The 21,196-nt window shown below is 51.9% G+C and overlaps 1 protein-coding gene across 2 annotated transcripts in view; it reads left to right on the plus strand.

Moving 5' to 3' along the window:
* The window catches only part of GRID2IP (Grid2 interacting protein), a 40,719-nt gene extending 25,184 nt beyond the window's left edge, over positions 1 to 15,535 (plus strand). For both annotated transcript variants that reach the window (XM_055346486.2, XM_055346488.2), the window contains exons 14-21: positions 628 to 705; positions 1,800 to 1,996; positions 2,327 to 2,482; positions 2,618 to 2,704; positions 3,364 to 3,493; positions 3,583 to 3,701; positions 7,235 to 7,399; positions 7,618 to 15,535. In XM_055346486.2, coding sequence (XP_055202461.1) covers positions 628 to 705; positions 1,800 to 1,996; positions 2,327 to 2,482; positions 2,618 to 2,704; positions 3,364 to 3,493; positions 3,583 to 3,701; positions 7,235 to 7,399; positions 7,618 to 7,689 — 1,004 coding nt within the window. In that variant the 3' untranslated portion in view covers positions 7,690 to 15,535. The remainder of the gene's footprint in view (positions 1 to 627; positions 706 to 1,799; positions 1,997 to 2,326; positions 2,483 to 2,617; positions 2,705 to 3,363; positions 3,494 to 3,582; positions 3,702 to 7,234; positions 7,400 to 7,617) is intronic.
* Positions 15,536 to 21,196: the final 5,661 nt, after the last annotated feature.

The following is a 21,196-nucleotide window of genomic DNA, read 5'->3' on the forward strand; positions in this document are numbered from 1 at the left end:
AGCTACTTGGGAGGCTGAGTTGGGAAGATCGATTGAGCCTCGGAGGTGGAGGTTGCAGTGAGGCGCGATCACACCACTGCACTCCGACCTGGTTACCTGGGTGACACAGTGAGACCCCGTCTAAAAAAAAAAAAAAAAGCTGGCATTTATTGTGCAGTGATCAAATACCAGGGACTCTCATTTCTAAATCCCATGGCAACTCTATGATGTACATACTGTGATCACCCCCCACCTCCTAATGAGGAAGCACAGAGAGGTGAGGTAATTTGCTCACAGTCATACCGTAGACAGGAGGCATCCACAAATACATCTTCCAGGCTCCCTTGCCCTCACCCCTTCCTGGGTATCTCCCTGTCGTTGATGGGTGGAACAGGCGGTCCCAGGATGGAACAGAAAGACCTGGCTTCCTGCAGCACGGGGAGTGCACAGGACGCAGGGCGGGGGAGGTTACACACAGGACCTGAAGGTCCCCGACCTGAGGAATGAAGGGACTATGGACATGTAGCTGATTAAGTCGAGGTCGTGCTTAGGGGGATAGTGGCTGTTGGCTGTGACCACACCACCCCTGGGCCTTCCCACTGCAGCCTCAGCCTAGCCGCCTTCGTCAACTGTCAGTTTCTTTTCCAGAACCGGTGCCGGGGCCGGAGCCCTTCCGGAAGAAGGAGGTGGTGGAGATCCTGTCCCATAAGAAGGCCTACAACACCTGTGAGGGTCCGGGGAACCCCAGGGGGTGTAGGGGGCAGGCGGCGGCCCTTTCTCTGGGCCTCAGACCTGCCCAGGTGGATGACAGAGATTAGGCGGTGGGGACCCGGCCTCCTGTCGCTCAGCGCGGTGAAGGCCCCCTCCCAGGCCCCATAGCCAGCCAGATCCCATGTGGGCGCAGGTGCCGGCCCCGCCCTCACTGTCTAATCAACTTCCCGGTTCTGGCCCCGCCTCCAGCCTCATTCCCTCTCTCCTTCGCAGGCCCCGCCCTAGTCCCTGGCCCGACCCCCATAGACCCCACCCAGCTTCTTAATCTAGCGTCTCGAGAACCCCGTCCTCACCCTTAAATCGGTCGCTGAAAGACCGTCTCTATTTCAGGGCCCGCCCCTGCCCCGGCCCCCTACGGCACCCCTCGCAGGCCCCGCCCTTGTTCCTTGTCCCCTCCATTCGGTCTCCTCCCTGTAGCCGAAGCCCACCTAGAAGCTTCGCCCTCTCCCTGCTGGGCCCCGCCCTCTTCCCCCGCTCGATCTCAACCAGCAGCCCCGCTCAGTTTCCTTGCTCCTACCCGCCAGGCTCCTCACAGTAGCCCCGGCCAATCCCAAAGCCCCGCCCTCTTTCCACCCGGGCCCCGCCCCAGTTTAGCCTCATAGACCCCGCCCTGTTCATTGACCCCCACCCCTCTAGCGTTCCTCCAGTAGCCGAGGCCCCGCCCCAGCTCTGCCTCGCAGGTCTACCTGCTTCCCTTGTCCCCTGCCCCTTCAGATTCCCCGCAGTATCCTGGGCCAACCTGGAAGCCCCGTCCCCTTCCTGCCGGGCCCCACCCTCTCCCGGCCCCTGCTCACCGAGCGGCCCCGCCTCCTTTCCTTTTTTCTTCCTCTTAGCCCAGGCCAATATTGAAGCGCCGTCCTCTCCCCATCCGGGACCCGCCTCAGTTCAGCCTCTTGTCCCCGTCCGCGTTTCTTGTCTCTCCAGCCTCAAGGCCCCGTCCTCTCCCCTAGGCCCCGCCCCGTGTCCGCCCTCTCCCCGCCTCTGCCCTGCCCTCTCCGTCTTGGGTCCCATCCGGCCCCGCCCAGCTCACCGCCCCGCCCCGCCCGCAGCCATCCTCTTGGCGCACCTGAAGCTGAGCCCCGCGGAGCTGCGCCAGGTGCTGATGAGCATGGAGCCCCGGCGCCTGGAGCCTGCACATCTGGCGCAGCTGCTGCTCTTCGCGCCCGACGCCGACGAGGAGCAGCGCTACCAGGCCTTCCGCGAGGCGCCTGGCCGCCTCAGCGAGCCGGACCAGTTCGTCCTGCAGGTGCCGCGACCACAACCCCGCCCCGAGGCCTCGGCCGGCTCCATAGGGGCTGTCGCTGTGGCCAGTGCTGCTGGGGTCCCGCGCGCCTTCGGGGGCCGCCATTGCGCCCAAGCCTCTGAGTCCCAGTTTAACACCTTTAATGGCCGGGTCCTATCAGGGGTCCAAGGTACATGGGAGGTGGGCTCCCCCAGGGGTCGTGCTTATTCTTCCTACCGGAATATCGGGCCGAAGCAGCCAGCAGACCCCCCCCCCCTCCCACCCCAAAGCCTGCGGTGGGGCAGAGGGTCCCAGGAAGGGGATGGGTGAATCCTGGCTCTGCCTTCGAGGCAGATGCTGTCAGTTCCCGAATACAAGACACGCCTGCGCAGCCTCCACTTCCAGGCCACCCTCCAGGAGAAGACAGAGGAGATCCGAGGCAGCCTTGAATGCTTGCGCCAGGCCTCCCTGGAGCTCAAAAACAGTCGGAAGCTCGCCAAGATCCTGGAGGTCAGTGGGCGTACCCTCCCTGGCACCCTATCTGCTTCTCTGCCTCCTGGGGCTTCCAGCGTGGAGGCCCATCCAGGCAGCAGGGTGGGTGGGTGGTGGGGTGAGGACAGGACCTACCCACCTTCTTGTCCACAGTTTGTGTTGGCCATGGGCAACTATCTCAACGATGGACAGCCCAAAACCAACAAGACCACGGGCTTCAAGATCAACTTTCTGACAGAGGTGAGGGGACCTGCCGGCAGCAGTCGACTGGTTTGCTCTACCAGCAAGGCGCTAACGCCAGGCCTAGCTCAGTTGTGGCAGAGGGCAGAAGAGGACATCGTGACCAAGGAGGGCTCTCCTCCTAGCAGGAAAAGGGCCACATTGAAGCCAGGATGTGACTGCAGCAAAGGGTGGGGTGGGGTGGGGTGGGGGAACACACTCCCAGGATCTGGAAAAATGGAGTGAGGGAAGAGAGTTTGGAAAGAGAGTGTCAAAGGCTGGGGATTGGGCTGGGTGTGGTGGCTCATGCCTGTAATCCCGGCACTTTGGAGGCCAAGGTGAGAGGATCACTTGAGGCCAGGAGTTGGAGACTAGCCTGGACAACATAGCTAGACCCCAGTTCTACAAAAATAATTAGCTAGGCATGTCGCATGCCTGTAGTCCAAGCTACTTGGGAGACTGAGGTGGAAGGATCACTTGAGCCTAGGAGTTTGAGGCTGCAGTGAGTTATGATGGAGCCACTGCACTCCAGCCAGGGCAACAGAGCAAGACCCTGCTATTAAAAAGTGGGGGCGCCAAGAATTCATCATTGATGCCACAGTAGTCCAGGAGAAGCCGGGCCCGTGTGACCCCATCTGATGGGGTCCTTGATGGGAACGTATATTGGGGGTCACTTGCAGCTGAACTCCACCAAGACAGTGGATGGGAAGTCCACCTTCCTGCACATCCTTGCCAAATCGCTGAGCCAGCACTTCCCTGAACTCCTGGGCTTTGCTCAGGACCTGCCCACCGTGCCCCTGGCTGCCAAAGGTATGCTGGGTGGGTGGATGGGGAGGCAGAGGCATGCTGTCCTGGGCTGGGAGAGTGGCCCCATGCAGCCCCTGTCCTCTTCCCTACAGTGAACCAACGGGCCCTGACCAGTGACCTGGCTGACCTCCATGGCACTATCAGCGAGATACAGGATGCCTGCCAGAGCATTTCCCCCTCTAGTGAGGACAAGTTTGCAATGGTCATGTCGGCATCCTCTGAGCAACCTGTTCCTGCACCAGGCTGGATCCTGGGGTGGTTGGGTAGAGCTGGCTATGGCTCCAGTGGCCGCTGGAGACCTCGACTTCCAGCAGAGATTCTGGACACAGGTTGCTGTGCACCCAGGGGTCCTGGAAGAGGCTCTATCCTGGGTTGTTTATTGATTGATTGATTGATTGATTGAGACAGGGTCTCACTCTGTCACCCAGGCTATGCCTGGCTAATTTTTGTATTTTTAGTAGAGACAAGGTTTTGCCATGTTGCCCAGGCTGGTCTAAAACTCCTGGGCTCAAGTGATCTGCCTGTCTCAGCCTCCCAGAGTGCTAGAATTACAGGTGTGAGCCACACCACCAGGTCCCATCCTGGATTATAAATTTATTTATTTATTTATTTGTTTAATTTTATTTATTTTTTGAGACAGAGCCTTGCTCTGTTGCCCAGGCTGGAGTGCAGTTGCACGATCTTGGCTCACTGCAGCCTCCGCCTCCCAGGTACAAGCTATTCTCCTGCCTCAGCCTCCCAAGTAGCTGGGATTACAGGCACCCACCACCACACCTGGCTTATTTTTGTATTTTTAGTACAGACATGGGTTCACTGTGTTTTCCAGGCTGGTCTTGCACTCCTGACCTCAGGTGATCCACCTGCCTCTGCCTCTCAGAGTGCTGGGATTACAGGCCTGAGCCACTGTGCTTAGCCCTGGGTCATTTATAATCCAAGTGCTTATGCCAAGTCTGTGTGTAACTGAAGCCAGAGCTCTTTTGAGTGCCCCAAAGCCACTGTACCATCTGTCCTCTGGGGCAGTGGAGCCCAGAGCTAAGTGTCAAAATTACAAGGAGCAGCCTGTCAGGCCCTACCAGCCAAAGACTTTCAGGAGGGTGGGACATTCCCACTGAGCCTCCAAACAGGGCCTGGCCAGTGGGTGACAGAGGCCCAGATGGGAAGACAGGAAAGAAGGGCATGTGGCAGTTCTCCCTGCTCCCCCTCTCTGGCTCCAACACCCCTTGGCAGGGAACACAGGGTTTTCCCTAATGCTGAAGCTAGGTAAAGGGGAGAGCTCTGGGGGCTGTGCCTGTGGCCAGGGCAGTAGGTGGTGAAAGCCCGTCACATTCCTCTGACTGCAGCACATGGGGCCTGGTGCGGGTGAGTGTCTGAGTAGGAATTTGATGTCAGATCCACCCCTGCCCTTTCCTCTCAGGCAGGAGATCTGCAGAGAATCACTAAGCAAACTCTACAGCCTGGGCAAGGTGCTTTTCACCCCCATCTTCCACCCACTTCACACCTGGATTTTTGTTTTGTTTTGAGATGGAGTCTCGCTCTGTTGCCCAGGCTGGAGTGCAATGGCGCGATCTCGGCTCACTGCAACCTCCATCTCCTGGGTTCAAGCAATTCTTCTGCCTCAGCCTCCCGAGTAGCTGGGATTACAGGTGCCCACCACCACAACCGGCTAATTTTTTGTATTTTTTAGTGGAGATGGGGTTTCACTATGTTGGTCAGGCTGGTCTCAAACTCCTGACCTCATGATCCACCTGCCTCGGCCTCCCAAAGTGCTGGGATTACAGGTGTGAGCCACCGTGCCTGGCCCACCCAGATGTTTTGCAGATGTGAAAACTGAGGCTGTTTAGGTAAGGGTTAGTCCACTCTAGCATCCCTCAGTCCAGGGGTATTGGCCTGCTTCCTTGGGCTTGGAGGTCCCCAGAGAGAAGATGGATGGTCACATTCAAGGGTAGCCTCTGGGCCAGGTGCAGTGGCTCATGCCTGTAATCCCAGCACTTTGGGAGGTCAAGGCTGAGAGATCGCTTGAGGCCAGGAGTTTAAGACCAGCCTGGGCAACATAGGGGACCGCATCTCTACAAAATAATTTGAAAATGAGTCTGGCATAGTGGTGCATGCCTGTAGTCCCAGCTACTCAGGAGGCTGAGGCTAGAGGATCACATGAGCCTAGGAGTTCAAGGTTGCAGTGAGGTATGATCACACCACTGCGCTGTAGCCAGGTGACAGAGTGAGACCCTGTCTCAAAAATAAAATGAAGGCAGTCCAGGCGCTGTGGCTCACACCTGTAATCCCAGCACTTTAGGAGGCCAAGGAGGGTAGATCACCTGAGGTCAGGAGTTTGGGACCAGCGTGGCCAACATGGTGAAACCCTGTCTCTACTAGACATACAAAAATTAGCCAGGTATGGTGCCATGTGCCTGTAATCCCAGCTATTCAGAAGGCTGAGGCAGGAGAATCACTTGGACCCAGGAGGCGGAGATTGCAGTAAGCCAAGAACATGCCATTGCACTCCAGTCTGGGAAACACAGTGAGACTCTGTCTCAAAATTAATTAATTAATTAAAGGCAGCCTCTGCAAAGGAAATTGACCTGGCATATCAGACAGGCATAGGCCCAAATCCTGACTCATTTCCTTACCTGCTGTGGGACTGTGGGCAAGTCAGTTACCCTCTGTGAGCCCAGTTTTCTCATCAGGAAAAAGAGGGGTCATGAGAGCCTTTACCACAGTGGTCATTAATTGATATGACCCTGGTGGGTTCAACCGTGGCTCAGGCACTACAGTGCTTGCTGTGTGATCTTGGGCTAGTTGCTAAAGTCCTCTGTGCTTTAATTTGTTCGCATGTAAAATAGAGATAATCTACCTCATAGAGGTGTTAAACGATGATTCAACAAGCTTGGAACAAAGCTTGGCACCATTTTAAGTGCTGAAAAAATGATAGCGATTCAGCCACTGAATCTTTTTGCAAGACTGACCATGTATCAGATGCTATTCTAAGCCCTGGAGGTGCAAGGAGGGAGCGAGCTTTCACTTAGGCGGTAGGAAATGAACTTATGAACAGTTTCAGATCATGACAAATGCTCTAGAAAACAGAGTAAGGCCTAAGGCCAGGTGCAGTGGCTCACACCTGTAATCTCAGCACTTTGGGAGGCCAAAGTGGGAGGATCACTTGAGCCCAAGAGTTTGAGACCACCCTAGGCAACATACACCCCATCTCTATTTTAAAAATCAAAAACTTAGCTGGGTATGGTGGTGTAAACCTCTGGTCCCAGCTGCTCGGGAGGCTGAGGTGGGAGGATCACTTGAGCCTGGGAGGTAGAGGCTGGAATGATCTGTGAGCTGTGATCACGCCACTGCACTCCAGGCTGAGCGACAGACTAAGACCCTGTCTCAAAAAAAAAAAAAAAAAAAAAAAAGGCCTAGAGAGTGACAGAGGGGCCTACTGTAAATGAGTGGTTGGGGAAGAAGGTGGCAGTGGAGGCCTCTGATCAGAGACCCAGGGCCTGGCCCTGCAGAGAGAACAGGGGTGAATGGCCTGAGGCTGCACTGGCTGTGGCCAGTTCCAGGAAGAGTTCAGTGGCCAGTGGGACTAGAGTCCCTGAACAGGGCCTGGTTCCCTGTTGGACACAGGGCCTGGCCCTTGGAAGGACTCAGGCCAACCGGGAATAGGGCTGCTAGGGACCTGTCTGTCGGGCCACCACCCGAGACCCTGGGGGCACCAGCGGGCTGGCTGTTTCCTTAACTGAGGCCCGTCAGTCCTTCCTGGAGACGGCCCAGCCAGCACTTCGGGCGCTGGACGGGCTGCAGCGCGAGGCCATGGAGGAGCTGGGCAAGGCTCTGGCCTTCTTTGGGGAGGATTCCAAGGCCACCACCTCTGAGGCTTTCTTCGGCATCTTTGCAGAGTTCATGAGCAAATTCGAGGTGAGCCTCGGTGGAGCCCTGAGGGGCCCTTTTGGAGAGGTGGGGGCCAGAGGCCAAATGAAGGGATCCTCCATGAAGCCAGGGCTGGGAAAGGGGCTCCAGTGAGTGACACATCCCCCTAACTCCCTGATGGGCTATCTAGTGTGGGAAGAGACAGGGGAGGCGTCACAGGTTCCTGGGACCACTGACCACCCTACCTCTGTGTTCCCCCTCCCCAGCGAGCGCTGAGTGACCTGCAGGCCGGGGAGGGCCCGCGCAGCTCCGGGATGGTTTCACCCCTGGCCTGGTGACAGTGGCCACAGCGCGTCCTCTGCGGCCTGAGCAGGGATATGGAGGCCGAGAGGGCAGCCCAGACACTGCCGGGGTCCGGGGCCACTGTGCCCCAGGCTCTGAGCACACCGCCAGCCTCACCTGCAGCTACCTCAGCCGCCGAGCTGTGGCCGGGCCCTCCTCTGCCAGCCTTTGTTCCTACACCCAGGCCCAGAGTCAGATGCTGTAGGAGCAGGTGCTGAGTGTGCCTGCACCTGGAGGACCGTGCTCTGTCAGCTTCCTGGGCCCACTTCCCACTTCGCTCCCAGGCTGTCAGGGGGGCCTGGAGGGTGGATTACAAAGTGGCCACATTCCTGGGACATGTGGACTTTTTTCTGATCCTGCTCCTAGCGGGTCCCTGTGAGGGGGCCGACACCCTTGAACACGACCCTGCAGGCAGGCGCGAGACGCGAGAGGGCGGAAAGCCCAATGTAGAGGGGCCCTGGGGATGTGCACGCCCAGCCTGGGCCTTGGAAGCTGGCTTCAGGGACATAGGAAGAGAGAAGCCTGGGAGAGACGCAGGGAAGGAAGGACTGGAGAAGGAAGACCCCCTATGTCAGACTGCGGAATTGAGGTTTCATGCAGTGGACAAACCCAAACCTGTGTAGAGGTGGCCCAATTGGAAGTGGGGAGCCTGGGAGTGGAATAGGTGTGGTCAAGGTAGAGCAGACAGAATGGGGAGGTGTTGAGGCAGGAGGTGAGCAAGATCTGGTGGCCAACTGCCAGACTTCTCACCTGGACGGATGGTGATGTTCCCTGGAGCAAGTCATGAGACCGGGGCAGGTGTGGGGGCAGATGACACAATCTGGGATGTGTTTGGGACACAAATGGTCATTTTACATGTGCCTAGGCATATAGCAGGAGTTACCTGGATACCAGGAGCAGGAGCAGGTGGTGTGGTGGGCAGGGAGGGAGGGTGTGTGAACTGTTTCACCTTTTTTAAAATTCTCTGATTGACAGATGCTTGGATCAGACAGCTTCCCTCATTGCACCTTTTTTTTTTTTTTTTTTTTTTGGAAAAGTCTGAAATGGGCTTTAATCCTGTCTCATGGATTCTTTTTCTCCCACTGCAATCAAATGGCTTACATTGCACCTGGGCAGTACTGGGAACCTGTTCAGTTCTTCCCAGTCTCCCCTAGGCCCCTCTTGGAAGCCATCTTTGTTTTTTTGTTCCTTGCACACAAGCACCATACAAAAACATCAAAACCAAAATATATACTGCAAGGGGGATGTGGCTAGTGGGGTACATTTCACCCTAGCAGCTCAAGCAGAATTGTTTCCAAAAGTTCCCAGTGCCTGTGTCTCTGGGAAGCATGTCAGGAGGTCAGTTAAAACCTCTGCAGGCAGGGCGCGGGGGCTCACGCCTGTAATTCCAGCACTTTGGGAGGCCAAGGCAGGCAGATCACCTGAGGCCAGAAGTTCAAGACCTGCCTGGCCAACATAGTGAAGCCACATCTCTACTAAAAATACACAAAATTAGCCGGGCGTGGTGGCACACGCTTGTATTCACAGCTACTTGGGAGGCTGAGGCAGAAGAATTGCTTGAACCTGGGGGAGCGGAGGTTGCCGTGAGCCAAGATCCTGCCACTGCACTCCAGCCTGAGCGACAGAGTGAGACTCCGTTTGAAAAAAAAAAAACCCTGCATAAGATCTGTAGAGATAATAGACTCCAACAGGCGTGATTTCCAGGCCTGGTTAGCCCACATGGCATTTTCCTGCAAGTTAGAAACACATGTCCCTTCCAGGAGACCTAACCTCTTGATTGCACAGTGTGGCAGGCCAAGCACCAGCTAGGTTTTCTCCCTAGCATGCCTTTTATTGGTTATCTGTTTGCTACAACAATGCTGCATACCAAACTGTCCCAAAACTCACTGGCTTCAAACAGCAATCACTTACTGCTCACAAGTCTCTGGGTCCCGGTTCTGATCTGAGCTAGACTCTGCACCCTCAGTCAGCTATGAGTCAGCTAGGCAGCTTTGGTAATCATACCAAGCAATCTCATGTCTGGGGCCTTTGGCTGGGAAAGCTGGGATAGCCCTGTGGGGTCTCTCATTTTGCACCCAAATAGCCAGGATTCTTTTCATGAGGGGACTGGGGGTCAAAGAGGGTGAACAACCAAAGGCACAGAAGATGGCTTGAGGCTGAGGCTCTGAGCTGGTACACCGTGCCTTCTGCCACAATCTGCTGTCCATCCAAATGACAAGGCCAGCCCTGATTCTAGGGGAAGGGAAACAGGCTCTGCTAGGAGATATCGCAAAGCCACTCCACACAGGGTGTGGATTCAGGTACAGATGGAGAATCAGGAGCATTTTTGCAATTAATCTACTGCATGACCTCTTGGCCAGGGGTGCAGATCCCAGCCTCCTTAAAATCCCCAGTGGCGCTGGTGCTGCCTGGACCCAGCACAGATTTGGTTCCCCATCCCCAAGTACTCACCAGGTGGCATGCTTCTGTCTGTCTTACCTGTTCACCCATGAATTACCTGACTTCTCTCCAGATATTTAGTCCAGGCTGGGCGCAGTGGCTCATGCCTGTAATCCCAGCACTTTGGGAGGCCGAGGTAGGTGGATTACTTAAGGTCAGGAGTTTGACACCAGCCTGGCCAACATGGTGAAACCCTGTCTCTACTAAAAATACAAAAATTAGCCAAGTGTGGTGGCAGGCGCCTGTAATCCCAGCTACTCGGGAGGCTGAGGCACAAGAATCTATTGAACCTGGGAGGCAGAGGTTGCAGTGTGCCAAGATTGCGCCTCTGAACTCCAGCCCTGGTGACAGAGGGAGACTCTGTCTCAAAAAAAAATAATAATAATACATAAATAAATGAAATAGATACTTAGTCCAGTGGGCAGTGTGGTCTGCCTTCCTGGCAACCAGTCTCGCCCTTGTGCTGGGAAAGGATTCCTGTTTCTCGTTTCAGAAATTATCTCTCCCCTACTCCCAGGGCCTGGAGCTGGAGTGATTGGATAAGGATGATCTTGTGACTCTGGCTGTGTGGCTCAGAGTCAGTCCAAGCCTCCAGCTGGCACTGTTTGAAAAAGAGATTCCCTTTGCTCTGGAATTTCTGGGTGTATAGAAGGTAGGAGTCAGGAGGGGCTGCCAAGACCACCATATGAAGGGCACCTGCCTGGATATAAAGCTAGCACAGGAGAAAAAAAGGGGAGAAGATCACCATATACATGCCACTGTCCCTGGATCCAGCCATACCTGAAGCACACACTGGACTTGTCAGTCTTCAAGACAACAGATTCTCCTTCCATTTAAAAGAATTTTAAATGTATTTAAATTCCCTGGCTTAGGCTGGTTTGAATGGTTGCTATTACTTACAACCCTGAAAGGGTTAATTAACAGACCCATTAACAGATGCTGATAGATGTTCAGTACTCAGTGAGCGCTCTTCCTTCCTGCACTCATTGGCCAATGCTTTTTTTTTTTTTTTTTGAGACGGAGTCTCACTCTGTCGCCCAGGCTGGAGTGCAGTGGCACAATCTCTCCACTCACTGCAAACTCTGCCTCCCGGGTTCATGCCATTCTCCTGCCTCAGCCTCCCGAGTAGGTGGGACTACAGGCGCCCACCACCACGTCCAGCTAATTTTTTGTATTTTTTAGTAGAGACGGGGTTTCACTGTGTTAGCCAGGATGGTCTCGATCTTCTGACCTCGTGATCCACCCTCCTCGGCCTCCCAGAGTGCTGGGATTACAGGTGTGAGCCACTGCGCCTGGCCTGCTTTTTATATTTTATATATTTTTATTATCATTATTATTTTGAGACAGGGTCTTGTTCTGTCGCCCAGGCTGGAGTACAGTGGGATAATCTCGGCTCACCGCAACCTCTGCCTCTCGGGTTCAAGCGATTCTCCTGCCTCAGCCTCCTGAGTAGCTGGGACTACAGGCATGTGCCACCACGCCCGGCTAATTTTTGTATTTTTAGTAGAGATGGGGTTTCAACATGTTGGCCAGGCTGGTCTCAAACTGCTGACCTCGTGATCCGCCTGCCTCAGCCTCCCAAAGTGCTGGGATTGCAGACGTGAGCCACCACGCCAGGCCGGCCAATGCTTTTTAATTGCCTACTGTGTGCCAGGTGCGTTGCTAGGTACCAACATCTTAGAAGGCAGCCTCTCTTGAGTCTGGTTACCTGGAGTTATGTTTTATGGTGGTTCTACCCCAGAGTCAGTGCAAAGCCCTGTATATGACTCAATATCTGTACCATATCCACCCAGACCCCCTAGTTCCTCACCAAATGACAAGGTGTGAATGCAGGCACTTATGCCTCAGGAATTCATTTATCTCCAATAATACTAACAAAATAACGTAGCCTCACGATACACCACCTTTCCAGATAGTAATATCCGTGAGTGGTTAGTTAGTGTGCTCAGTGTTTTTACGGATTTCATTTCATTTTACTTTCACAAAAACCCAAGGTGGATTTCATTACCTCTTTTTTGCAAGTAAAACTCTGAAACTTAGGAAGGTTATGTGACTTGCTGGATCTAAAATCCAAGTCTGTCTAAATCCAAAAGCCCCATCCTCTGAGTGAAAATAGCTGCCATATATATATACACACACACACACACACACACACACACATGCACGCACACACACATGTCAGCACTCTAAGGGCCACAGATGCTGGGGGTTTCAACATAAAGCCCTTACTTCTTTTCTCTCTTCCTGTTCCCTCTATTCGTTTGCTAGGGCTGCTATGATAAAAATACCATAGGTTGGGCAGCTTAAACAGAAAAAATGTGTTTTCCCACAGTTTTGGGGGCTGGAAGTCCAAGATCAAAGTGTCAGCAGGTTGGGTCTCTCCTGAGGCTGTTCTCCTTGGCTTGCAGACAAGCTTTCTCCCTGTGTCCTCACTTGGTCTTTTCTCCCCAGCATTTCTTCCTTCTCCTTCTCTGTCTCCGTCTCCCTCTCCATCTCCGTCTCTGTCTCCGTCTCCATCTCCTCCTCCTGCTCCTTCCTCCCTCCACCTCCTTCCTCCTCTGTCCTACTTCTTTCTTTCTTCTTCTTCTTCTTCTTTTTTTTTTTTGAGATGGAGTCTTGCTCTGTCACCCAGGCTGGAGTGCAGTGGTGCGATCTCAGCTCACTGCAACCTCCACCTCCTGGGTTCAAGTGATTCTCCTGCCTCAGCCTCCCAAGTAGCTGGGATTACAGACACACACTGCCACCCCTGGCTAATTTTTGTATTTTTAGTACAGACAGGGTTTCACTATGTTGGTCAGGCTGGTGTCAAACTCCTGACCTCAGGCCTGCCTCTGCCTCCCAAAATACTGGGATTGCAGGTGAGCCACCGCACTCTGCCTCTTCTTTTTTTCATAAAGACAAGGTCTTGCTCTATCACCCAGGCTGGAGTGCAGTGGTACAATCATGGCTCATGCAGTAAACACCAAGTAATGCAGACATATGGAGGATTGCTCGTGGGTTCAAGCAATCCTCCCACCTCAGCCTGCTGAGTAGCTGGGACCACAGGCATGTAACACCATGCTTGGCTAATTTTTTTTTTAATTTTGTAGATATGGGGTCTTGCTATGTTGTCCAGGCTTCTGCCTCTTCTATTAAGGAAACCAGTCCTATTGGATTAAGCCCCCTCCCCATGTGGTGTCATTTAACCTTAATTACCTTTCTCCAAATACACTCACATTCTGAGATACTGGGCGTTAGGACTTCCACATACGAATTTAGTGGTGGGGGGAGAGCGATACAATTCAGTCCATAACACCCTCCTTTCAGGTGCCAAAGATATAATAGTCCTTAGTCTCAAGGAGGCCTCAAAGATTTTTGTATGAGTTGATGATGCTTCACAGAGAAAAGATTCTATCAGGCAGAGGCTGCACTGAGGCTCATGCCTGTAATTCCAGTACTTTGGGAGGTCAAGGAGGGTGGATCACTTGAGGTCAGGAGTTTGAGACCAGCCTGGCCAACACAAAGAAACCCTGTCTCTACTAAAAATAGAAAAAATTAGCCAGGCGTGGTGGTGGGGGACTGTAATCCCAGCTACTCAGGAGGCTGAGGCAGGATAATTGCTTGAACCCGGGAGGCAGAGGTTAGAATGAGCTGAGCTTGTGCCGTTGCACTCAAGCCTGGGCGACAGAGTAAGATTCCATCTCGAAAAAAAGAAAAAAAAGATTCTATCAGACAGGATTCTCCCACCCCATGCCTCTTCTACAAACTTGTATGCATCGGCTCCCATCCTCATCACAGGGCATCCAGGCCTCCCTCCCCACTCCTCCAATTCAGAGTGAATTCCCTGTCTATGCTGGGCACCTGCCTTCCCAAGCTCTCACTCCATCAGTGACCACAAATCACTATCAACTAGCTCTTTCCCCTTCACTGGTAAATATACCCTTCCCACCGCTGTCCACGCAGCATGCTGGACAGTTCTAGACCTCGGCGGCTGCTACCCTCTCCTTCCCCTTTTCTTTTCTTTTTTTTAATTGAGATGGAGTCTTGCTCTGTCGCCCAGACTGGAGTGCAGTGGTGCGATCTCGACTCACTGCCTCGGCTTCCCAAAGTGCTGGGATTACAGGTATGAGCCACCGCACCTGGCTTACCCAGGTTCTTAAGAGATAGTTTTACTGGGTGCTATGGTTTGGATGTTTGTACCGTCCAAACCTCATGTTGAAATTTGATTCCACCTTTTCCAACTGGGGCTTGGCAGGATGGCTTCTGCAAAGAAGGGTGGCAAGAAGAAAGGTCGTTCCGCCATTAGTGAGGCGGTGACCCCAGAATACACCAGCGCATGGGTGGAGTGGGCTTCAAGAAGTGCCCCTCGGGCACACAGAGAGATCCAGAAATTCGCCATGAAGGAGATGGGGACTCCAAATTTGCACATTGATGTGAGGCTCAACAAAGCTCTCTGGGCCAAAGGAATAAGGAATGTCCCATACCATATCCATATGAAGTTGCCCAGAAAACTTAATAAGGATGAAGATTCACCAGACAAGCTCTATGCTTTGGTTCCTACGTATACCTGTTACCACTTTCACAAATCTATAGACAGGCAATGTGGAAGAGAGCTAACCACTGATGGTTCAATACATTAAGTAAAATTATTTTTAAAAAAGAAATTTGGGCCGGGTGCGGTGGCTCATGCCTGTAATCCAGCACATTGGGAGGCCAAAGTGGGCGGATCATTTGAGGTCAAGCATTCAAGACCAGCCTGACCAACATGGTGAAACCCCGTCTCTACTAAAAATACAAAAAAAATTTAGCTGGGTGTGATGGTGTGCACCTATAATCCCAGCAAAAAGTGAAAATAAAATAAAAAATAAAAACAAGACAAAAATATAAGTTTTCTTTTTTCTTTTGGGTAAAGACTATTAATTGGTATGTAATGGATTGTATCTACCTTCCTATATAAAAGGGTGTTCTGTATTTTTTTGTTTTTTAGACAATCTCACTCTGTTGCCCAGGCTGCAGTGCAGTGGTATGATCTTGACTCACTGCAACCTCTGCCTCCTGGGTTCAAGTGATTTTCCTACCTCAGCCTCCCGAGTAGCTGGGATTACAAGTGTGCGCCACCGTGCCCAGTTAATTTTTGTATTTTTAGTGGAGACAGGGTTTCACCATGTTGGCAAGGCTGGTCTTGAACTCCTGACCTCAGGTGATCCACCCACCTCGGCCTCCCAAAGTGCTGGGATTACAGGCATGAGCCACTGTGCCTGGCCTGGTGTTTTGTCTTTGAAATCACTTTGATGGACTGCCTGTGATGCTCATCACAGTCTAGTCTGATGCTGATTCATTAATAAAACTATTTCATTCTTTTCTACATTTGGAGCAGAAGTTTTACTGGGTTAGCAGGAGATATTATTTTCATTATTTTTTCCCCAACAGTTACAGTGAAGACATCAGCCAAGGCTGCATTCATCTGAAGGCTTGACTGGGGCTGGAGTCTTCCTTCCAGGATGGTTTAATCATTTGTCTGTTGGCAGAAGGCCCCCTTCTGGCTGCTAATAAGAAGACTGTTTCTTACCACATGGATTTTTACAGATGGCTGCTTTGGTGTCCTCATGACCAGACAGCTAGCTTTCCCCAGAGGGAGTGGTTTGACAGAGAGGGGAGGAAGCTGCAACACCTTTTAGACCTAGTCTCAGAAGTGACAAGCTGGCATCTCTATCATATTCTTTTTATTAGAAGTGAGTTAGCCAGGTGTGGTGGCTCACACCTGTAATCCCAGCACTTTGGGAGGCTGAGGTGGGTGGATCACGAGGCCAGGAGTTCGAGACCATCCTGACCAATATGGCAAAACCTCACCTCTACTAAAAATACAAAAATTAGCTGGATGTGGTGGCACACACCTGTAATCCTAGCTACTTGGGAGGCTGAGGCAGGAGAATTGCTTGAACCCGGGAGGAGGTTGCAGTGAGCTGAGAGCACGCCACTGCACTCCACCCTGGGAAACAGAGCCAGACTCCGTCTCAAACAAAATAAAAGAAGTGAGTCACTGGGGCTGGGCACGGTAGCTCACGCCTGTAATCCCAGCACTTTGGGAGGCCGAGGTGAGTGTATCACTTGAGATCAGGAGTTCGAGACCAGCCTGGCCAACATGGTGAAACCCTGTCTCTAATAAAAATACAAAAAAATTAGCTGGCTGTGGTGGCACACTCCTGTAATCCCGGCTACTCAGGAGGCTGAGGCAGGAGAATCACTTGAACCGGGGAGGCAGAAGTTGTAGTGAGCCGAGATCATACCACTGCACTCCAGCCTGGTGACAGAGTGAGATTCCGTCTCAAAAAAATAAAAAAATAAAAAAGTGAGTCACCGGCCATGTGTAGTTGGCCAACTGGACAACACATGCCTGTTGTCCTGGCTTCTCAGGAGGCTGAGGTGGGAGGATCACTTGAACCCGGGAGGCTGAGGCTGCAGTGAGCTATAATCAAGCCACTGTACTCTAGTCTGGGTGATGGACCAAGACCCTCTCTCAAAAGAATAAAGAGTCACCAAGCCCATCCCATATTGTAGGGAAGGAGAATTAAGCTGCCTCTCAAGGGAAGTGTCATATCCAAAAGCACTGAACTATTTATATACAAGGAGTGCTAACAATCTGGTTAACTAGTATTACAGGCCGGGTGCAGTGGCTCACGCCTGTAATCCCAGCACTTTCGGAGGCTGAGGTGGGTGGATCACGAGGTCAGCAGATTGAGACCATCCTGGCTAACACGGTGAAACCCTGTCTCTACTTAAAATACAAAAAATTAGCCGGGCATGGTGGCAGGCGCCTGCAGTCCCAGCTACTTGGGAGGCTGAGGCAGGAGAATGGTGTGAACCCAGGAGGCGGAGCTTGCAGTGAGCAGAGATTGCGCCACTGCACTCCAGCCTGGGCGACAGAGCAAGACTCCGTCTCGAAAACAAAACAAAACTAGTATTACAAATCCAAAAAGTATCACACGTTAGTCCCTGCACAAGAAAACTACAAGTACCCTGAAATCTTGCAGCTCTTCTGTGAAAGAAATGTGAGAGTTTCCCAAATGTGACAGTGGCCCTAAAAATTTCCAGGGTAGTACCCAAAACAAGTAGAGAAGATAAAGGAAATGTTTCCACAGTATCAAAAAATTTTTTTTCAATCAACAATGCTAGAGAAAAGACAATTTTTCTATTCTCACTATAGGAAACATGAAGGGGCAATCAAAGAGTGTACGGTGACAAAAATGTAAGAAAAAGCCAGGCACAGTGGTGTGCACCTGTAATCCCAGCACTTTGGGAGGCTGAGGCAGGAGGATCACTTGAGGCCAGAAGTTCGAGGCTGCAGTAAGCCATGATTGCACCACTGCACTTCAGCCTGGGCAACAGAGGAAGACTGTGTCTCAATGTAACATCAACAACAACAACCAAAAATATATATAAACACACACACATATATATGCATATATATTATATACGTCATACACATATATATGTATATACGCATGTGCATATATGCATATATAAGGATGTGCATATATGCATACATAAGGATGTGCATATATGCATATATGTGCATAGACATACATGCATATAAATGTGTATGCATATATGCGCATATATGTATATATGTGTATACATCTGTAGAGAAAAAATACTATTACAGAAGTGCGTGAGGTAGTTAATCAATAAAAGTATTATTTTCTGAATTTTGTGTTCTTCATTGTCTGTGAGAAGAGCTGACTTCTAGTACAACAGTGCAGTTTCCCAGCGTACAGTGCTCCGAAGGGCCAACACTCAAGGTTTAATGTTTTGCAGTCACCGTCCTGAAAATTTCAGCTTTGGATTTGTGTTTTGTGAAGCCCAGATGAGACAATGGAGCACGCAATAGAGACTGGAAGCCTGGGCATACACATGGTTCCACCTCTTGCCTCCCCAGGATGGGTTCTCTGAGCAGAGAACCAGTCTAGCAGCCTGGTCTCCCCATTTCTGCCCTTGCCCAGTGACCACTGCTGCCCTCTGTTCAGCTGGGGGCCTGGGCATGGGTGCAGAGTGCATCGGGCCAGGTAACAGTGGGTAAGACCAGACTCATATGCCCTGTGCCTTTTTGGGCAGGCCATGGTGGTGGCTGCTCACTGTGGGTGGTGCCCTGGTGCATTTGGTGGGCAATTCAGCAGAGGTAAGTCTCACCCCCACTCCTGATCCAGGTACCTAGCGGGTTCCTTGCATGAAGGTTGCAATACCCTTGAAGGTTGCCTTCTGCCGGGTCTTGGGGTGGTGTTGCATAGAAAGGGATGATGTCTGACTCAACCTCCCTGCACTGGCCGGTCACTTGGCAGGAGAGGAAAGCAGCACCCGCCAAGCCCAAATGCGTATCGCCTCCACGTTCAATGTAGATGCTCATGTGCACCAGGGGAGCACGTGACTGTCTACACTGGCCCATCTAGCATCCCCATGCCCAAGGTGTGCTCTCTTAGCCAGCTCTGTGCCTGATGGACCCCCACCCCTTCCTTCCAACCTTCCTGGGTCTGGCTTATGTCTATCTCCTCTGGCCAGCCCCAGGCACACTCCGTGGACAAGCCATGAAGTACGAACCATGTACTTTCTTGGATTTTTCATCTCAGTTAAATGATCTGATATTTGCATTCAAAATCGACATTGCCGGTCTGGGCATGATGGCTTAAGCCTGTAATCCCAGCACTTTGGGAGCCCGAGGCAAGAGGATCACTTGAGGCCAGAAGTTCGAGGCTGCAGTGAGCCATGAACGCGCCACTGCACTCCCGCCTGGGCAACAGAGCAAGACTCCATCTGTAAATAAAGACAAATGGGAAAGTTCATGATCATTATTAAAATTTTCTAATTCTTCTTTACTTAGAATGACGTTAAATAGCAAACAAGAAACACCACAAGTCGAGAAAGAGACTGCAAAAGGGAAAAGCTTTATCTTTTAGGATTTTAACAACACTTTTCCGCATTGCGGTTTTTTTTTTTTTTTTTTGGTTTTTTTGGGTTTTTTTTTGTTGTTGTTTTTAAGACGGAGTATCGCTCTGTCGCCAGGCTGGAGCGTATTGGTGCAATCTTGGCTCACTGCAACCACTGCCTCCTGGGTTCAAGCAATTCTCCTGCTTCAGCCTCCTGAGTAGCTGGGACTACATGCGCGCGCCACCATGCCCAGCTAATTTTTGTATTTTTAGTAGAGATGGTGTTTCACCATGTTGGCCAGGATGGTCTGGATGTTTTTGTTTTTGTTTTTGTTTTTTTTTTTGAGACGGAGTCTCGCTTTGTAGCCCAGGCTGGAGTGCAGTGGCGCGATGTCGGCTCAATGCAAGCTCCGCCTCCTGGGTTCACGCCATTCTCCTGCCTCAGCCTTACGAGTAGCTGGGACTACAGTCGTCCGCCACAACGCCCGGCTAATTTTTTTTTGTATTTTTAGTGGAGACGGGGTTTCACCGTGCTAGCCAGGATGGTCTCGATTTCCTGACCTCGTGATCTACCCGCCTCCGCCTCCCAAAGTGCTGGGATTACAGGTGTGAGCCACCGCGCCCAGCCGGTCTGGATCTCTTAACCTCTTGATCCGCGAGCCTTGACCTGCCAAAAGTGCCGGGATTACAGGCGTGAGCCAAGGCAGCTGGCCTGCTTTTTTTTTTTTTTTGAGACAGGGTCTCACTCTGTTGCCTAGGCTGGAGTGCAGTGGTGGAATCTCCGCTCAATGCAACCTTTGGCCCCTGGGCCCAAGCAATCCTCCCACTTCAGCCTCCTGAGTAGCTGGGAGCACAGGTGCGCATCACCATGCCTGGCTATTTTTTTTTTGTATTTTTAGCAGAGACAGGGTCTTGCCATATTGCCCAGGCTGGTTTTGAACTCCTGAGTTTAAGCGATCCTCCCTCCTCGGCCTCCGAAAGTGTTGGGACTACAGGCATGAGCCACCGCACCAGGTCCTCGCCCCCGCCCTGCTTTTTGAACTGGGAACTGTGCGTTTTTGTTTTGCACTCCGTCCCGCAAATTATGTAGCAGATCCTGTTTGTCAGCTTTTTTTGTTTGCAATTTCTTGTGACGTCCCCATCCCGTAGAAATATTCACTTTTCTTTTTTTTTTCTTTTTTCTTTTTTTTGAGATGGAGTCTTGCTCTGTCGCCAGGCTGGAGTGCAGTGGCACCATCTCAGCTCACTGCAACCTTCTCCTCCCAGGTTCAAGCGATTCTCCCTGCCTCAGCCTCCCGAGTAGCTGGGATTACAGGTGCGTGCCACCACGCCCGGCTAATTTTTGTATTTTCAGTAGAGACGGGGTTTCACCACGTTGGCCAGCATGCTGTCGATCTCTTGACCTCGTGATCCTCCCGCCTCGTACTCCTTAAGTGCTGGGATTACAGGGATGAGCCACCGCGCCTGGTCAGACGTTCACTTTTCTACCTAATTTTGGATTCTCTTTCTTAAAGACAGTCCCCAGAATGGTAAAATCTTCAGACCCCTACATAAACTGCATCTTCCACCTCCACCTTCAATGTTGACCTTATCTTGAGTGAGGCAATCAGAAATCAATTTTTTCCCTCTTGTACTTTTTTTTGTTTTGTTTTGTTTTGTTTGAGACAGGGTCTCACTCAGTCGTCCAGGCTGGAATACAGTGGTACAATCATGGTTCACCGCAGCCTCGATGTCCTGGGCTCAAGCAATCCTCCTGCCTTAGCCTTTAAAATAGCTGGTACTACAGGCACCCACCATCAGGCCTGGCTAATTTTTAAAAAAAATTTTGTAGAGACGGGGGGTGGAGGAACTCTCATTAGGTTGCCCAGGCTGGTCTCGAACTCCTAGGCTCAAAGGATCCTCCTGTTTCGGCCTCTCAAAGTGCTGGGATTTCAGGCATGAGCCACCGCACCCGGCCTTCTCTTACACTTTTTCATACAATAGGCCTGTAGAGCTCTTTTGATATGTGGGAGGAAAGAAAAGATCCCCAGGGAGTGTTATTTCAAAAAAGTAAAGGAAACTGCTGGCACCCGAGGAGAAGCCGGAAACCCGGCAGGGAAAATTTGGCAGAGAGTCTGGGGTCTTCTTGCAAGGGAGTCCCTGCGAGCTGCCCTGCTGAGCCTGCGCT

Source organism: Gorilla gorilla, chromosome 6, assembly GCF_029281585.2.
Source record: "Gorilla gorilla gorilla isolate KB3781 chromosome 6, NHGRI_mGorGor1-v2.1_pri, whole genome shotgun sequence".
NCBI classification, from domain to species: domain Eukaryota; kingdom Metazoa; phylum Chordata; class Mammalia; order Primates; family Hominidae; genus Gorilla; species Gorilla gorilla.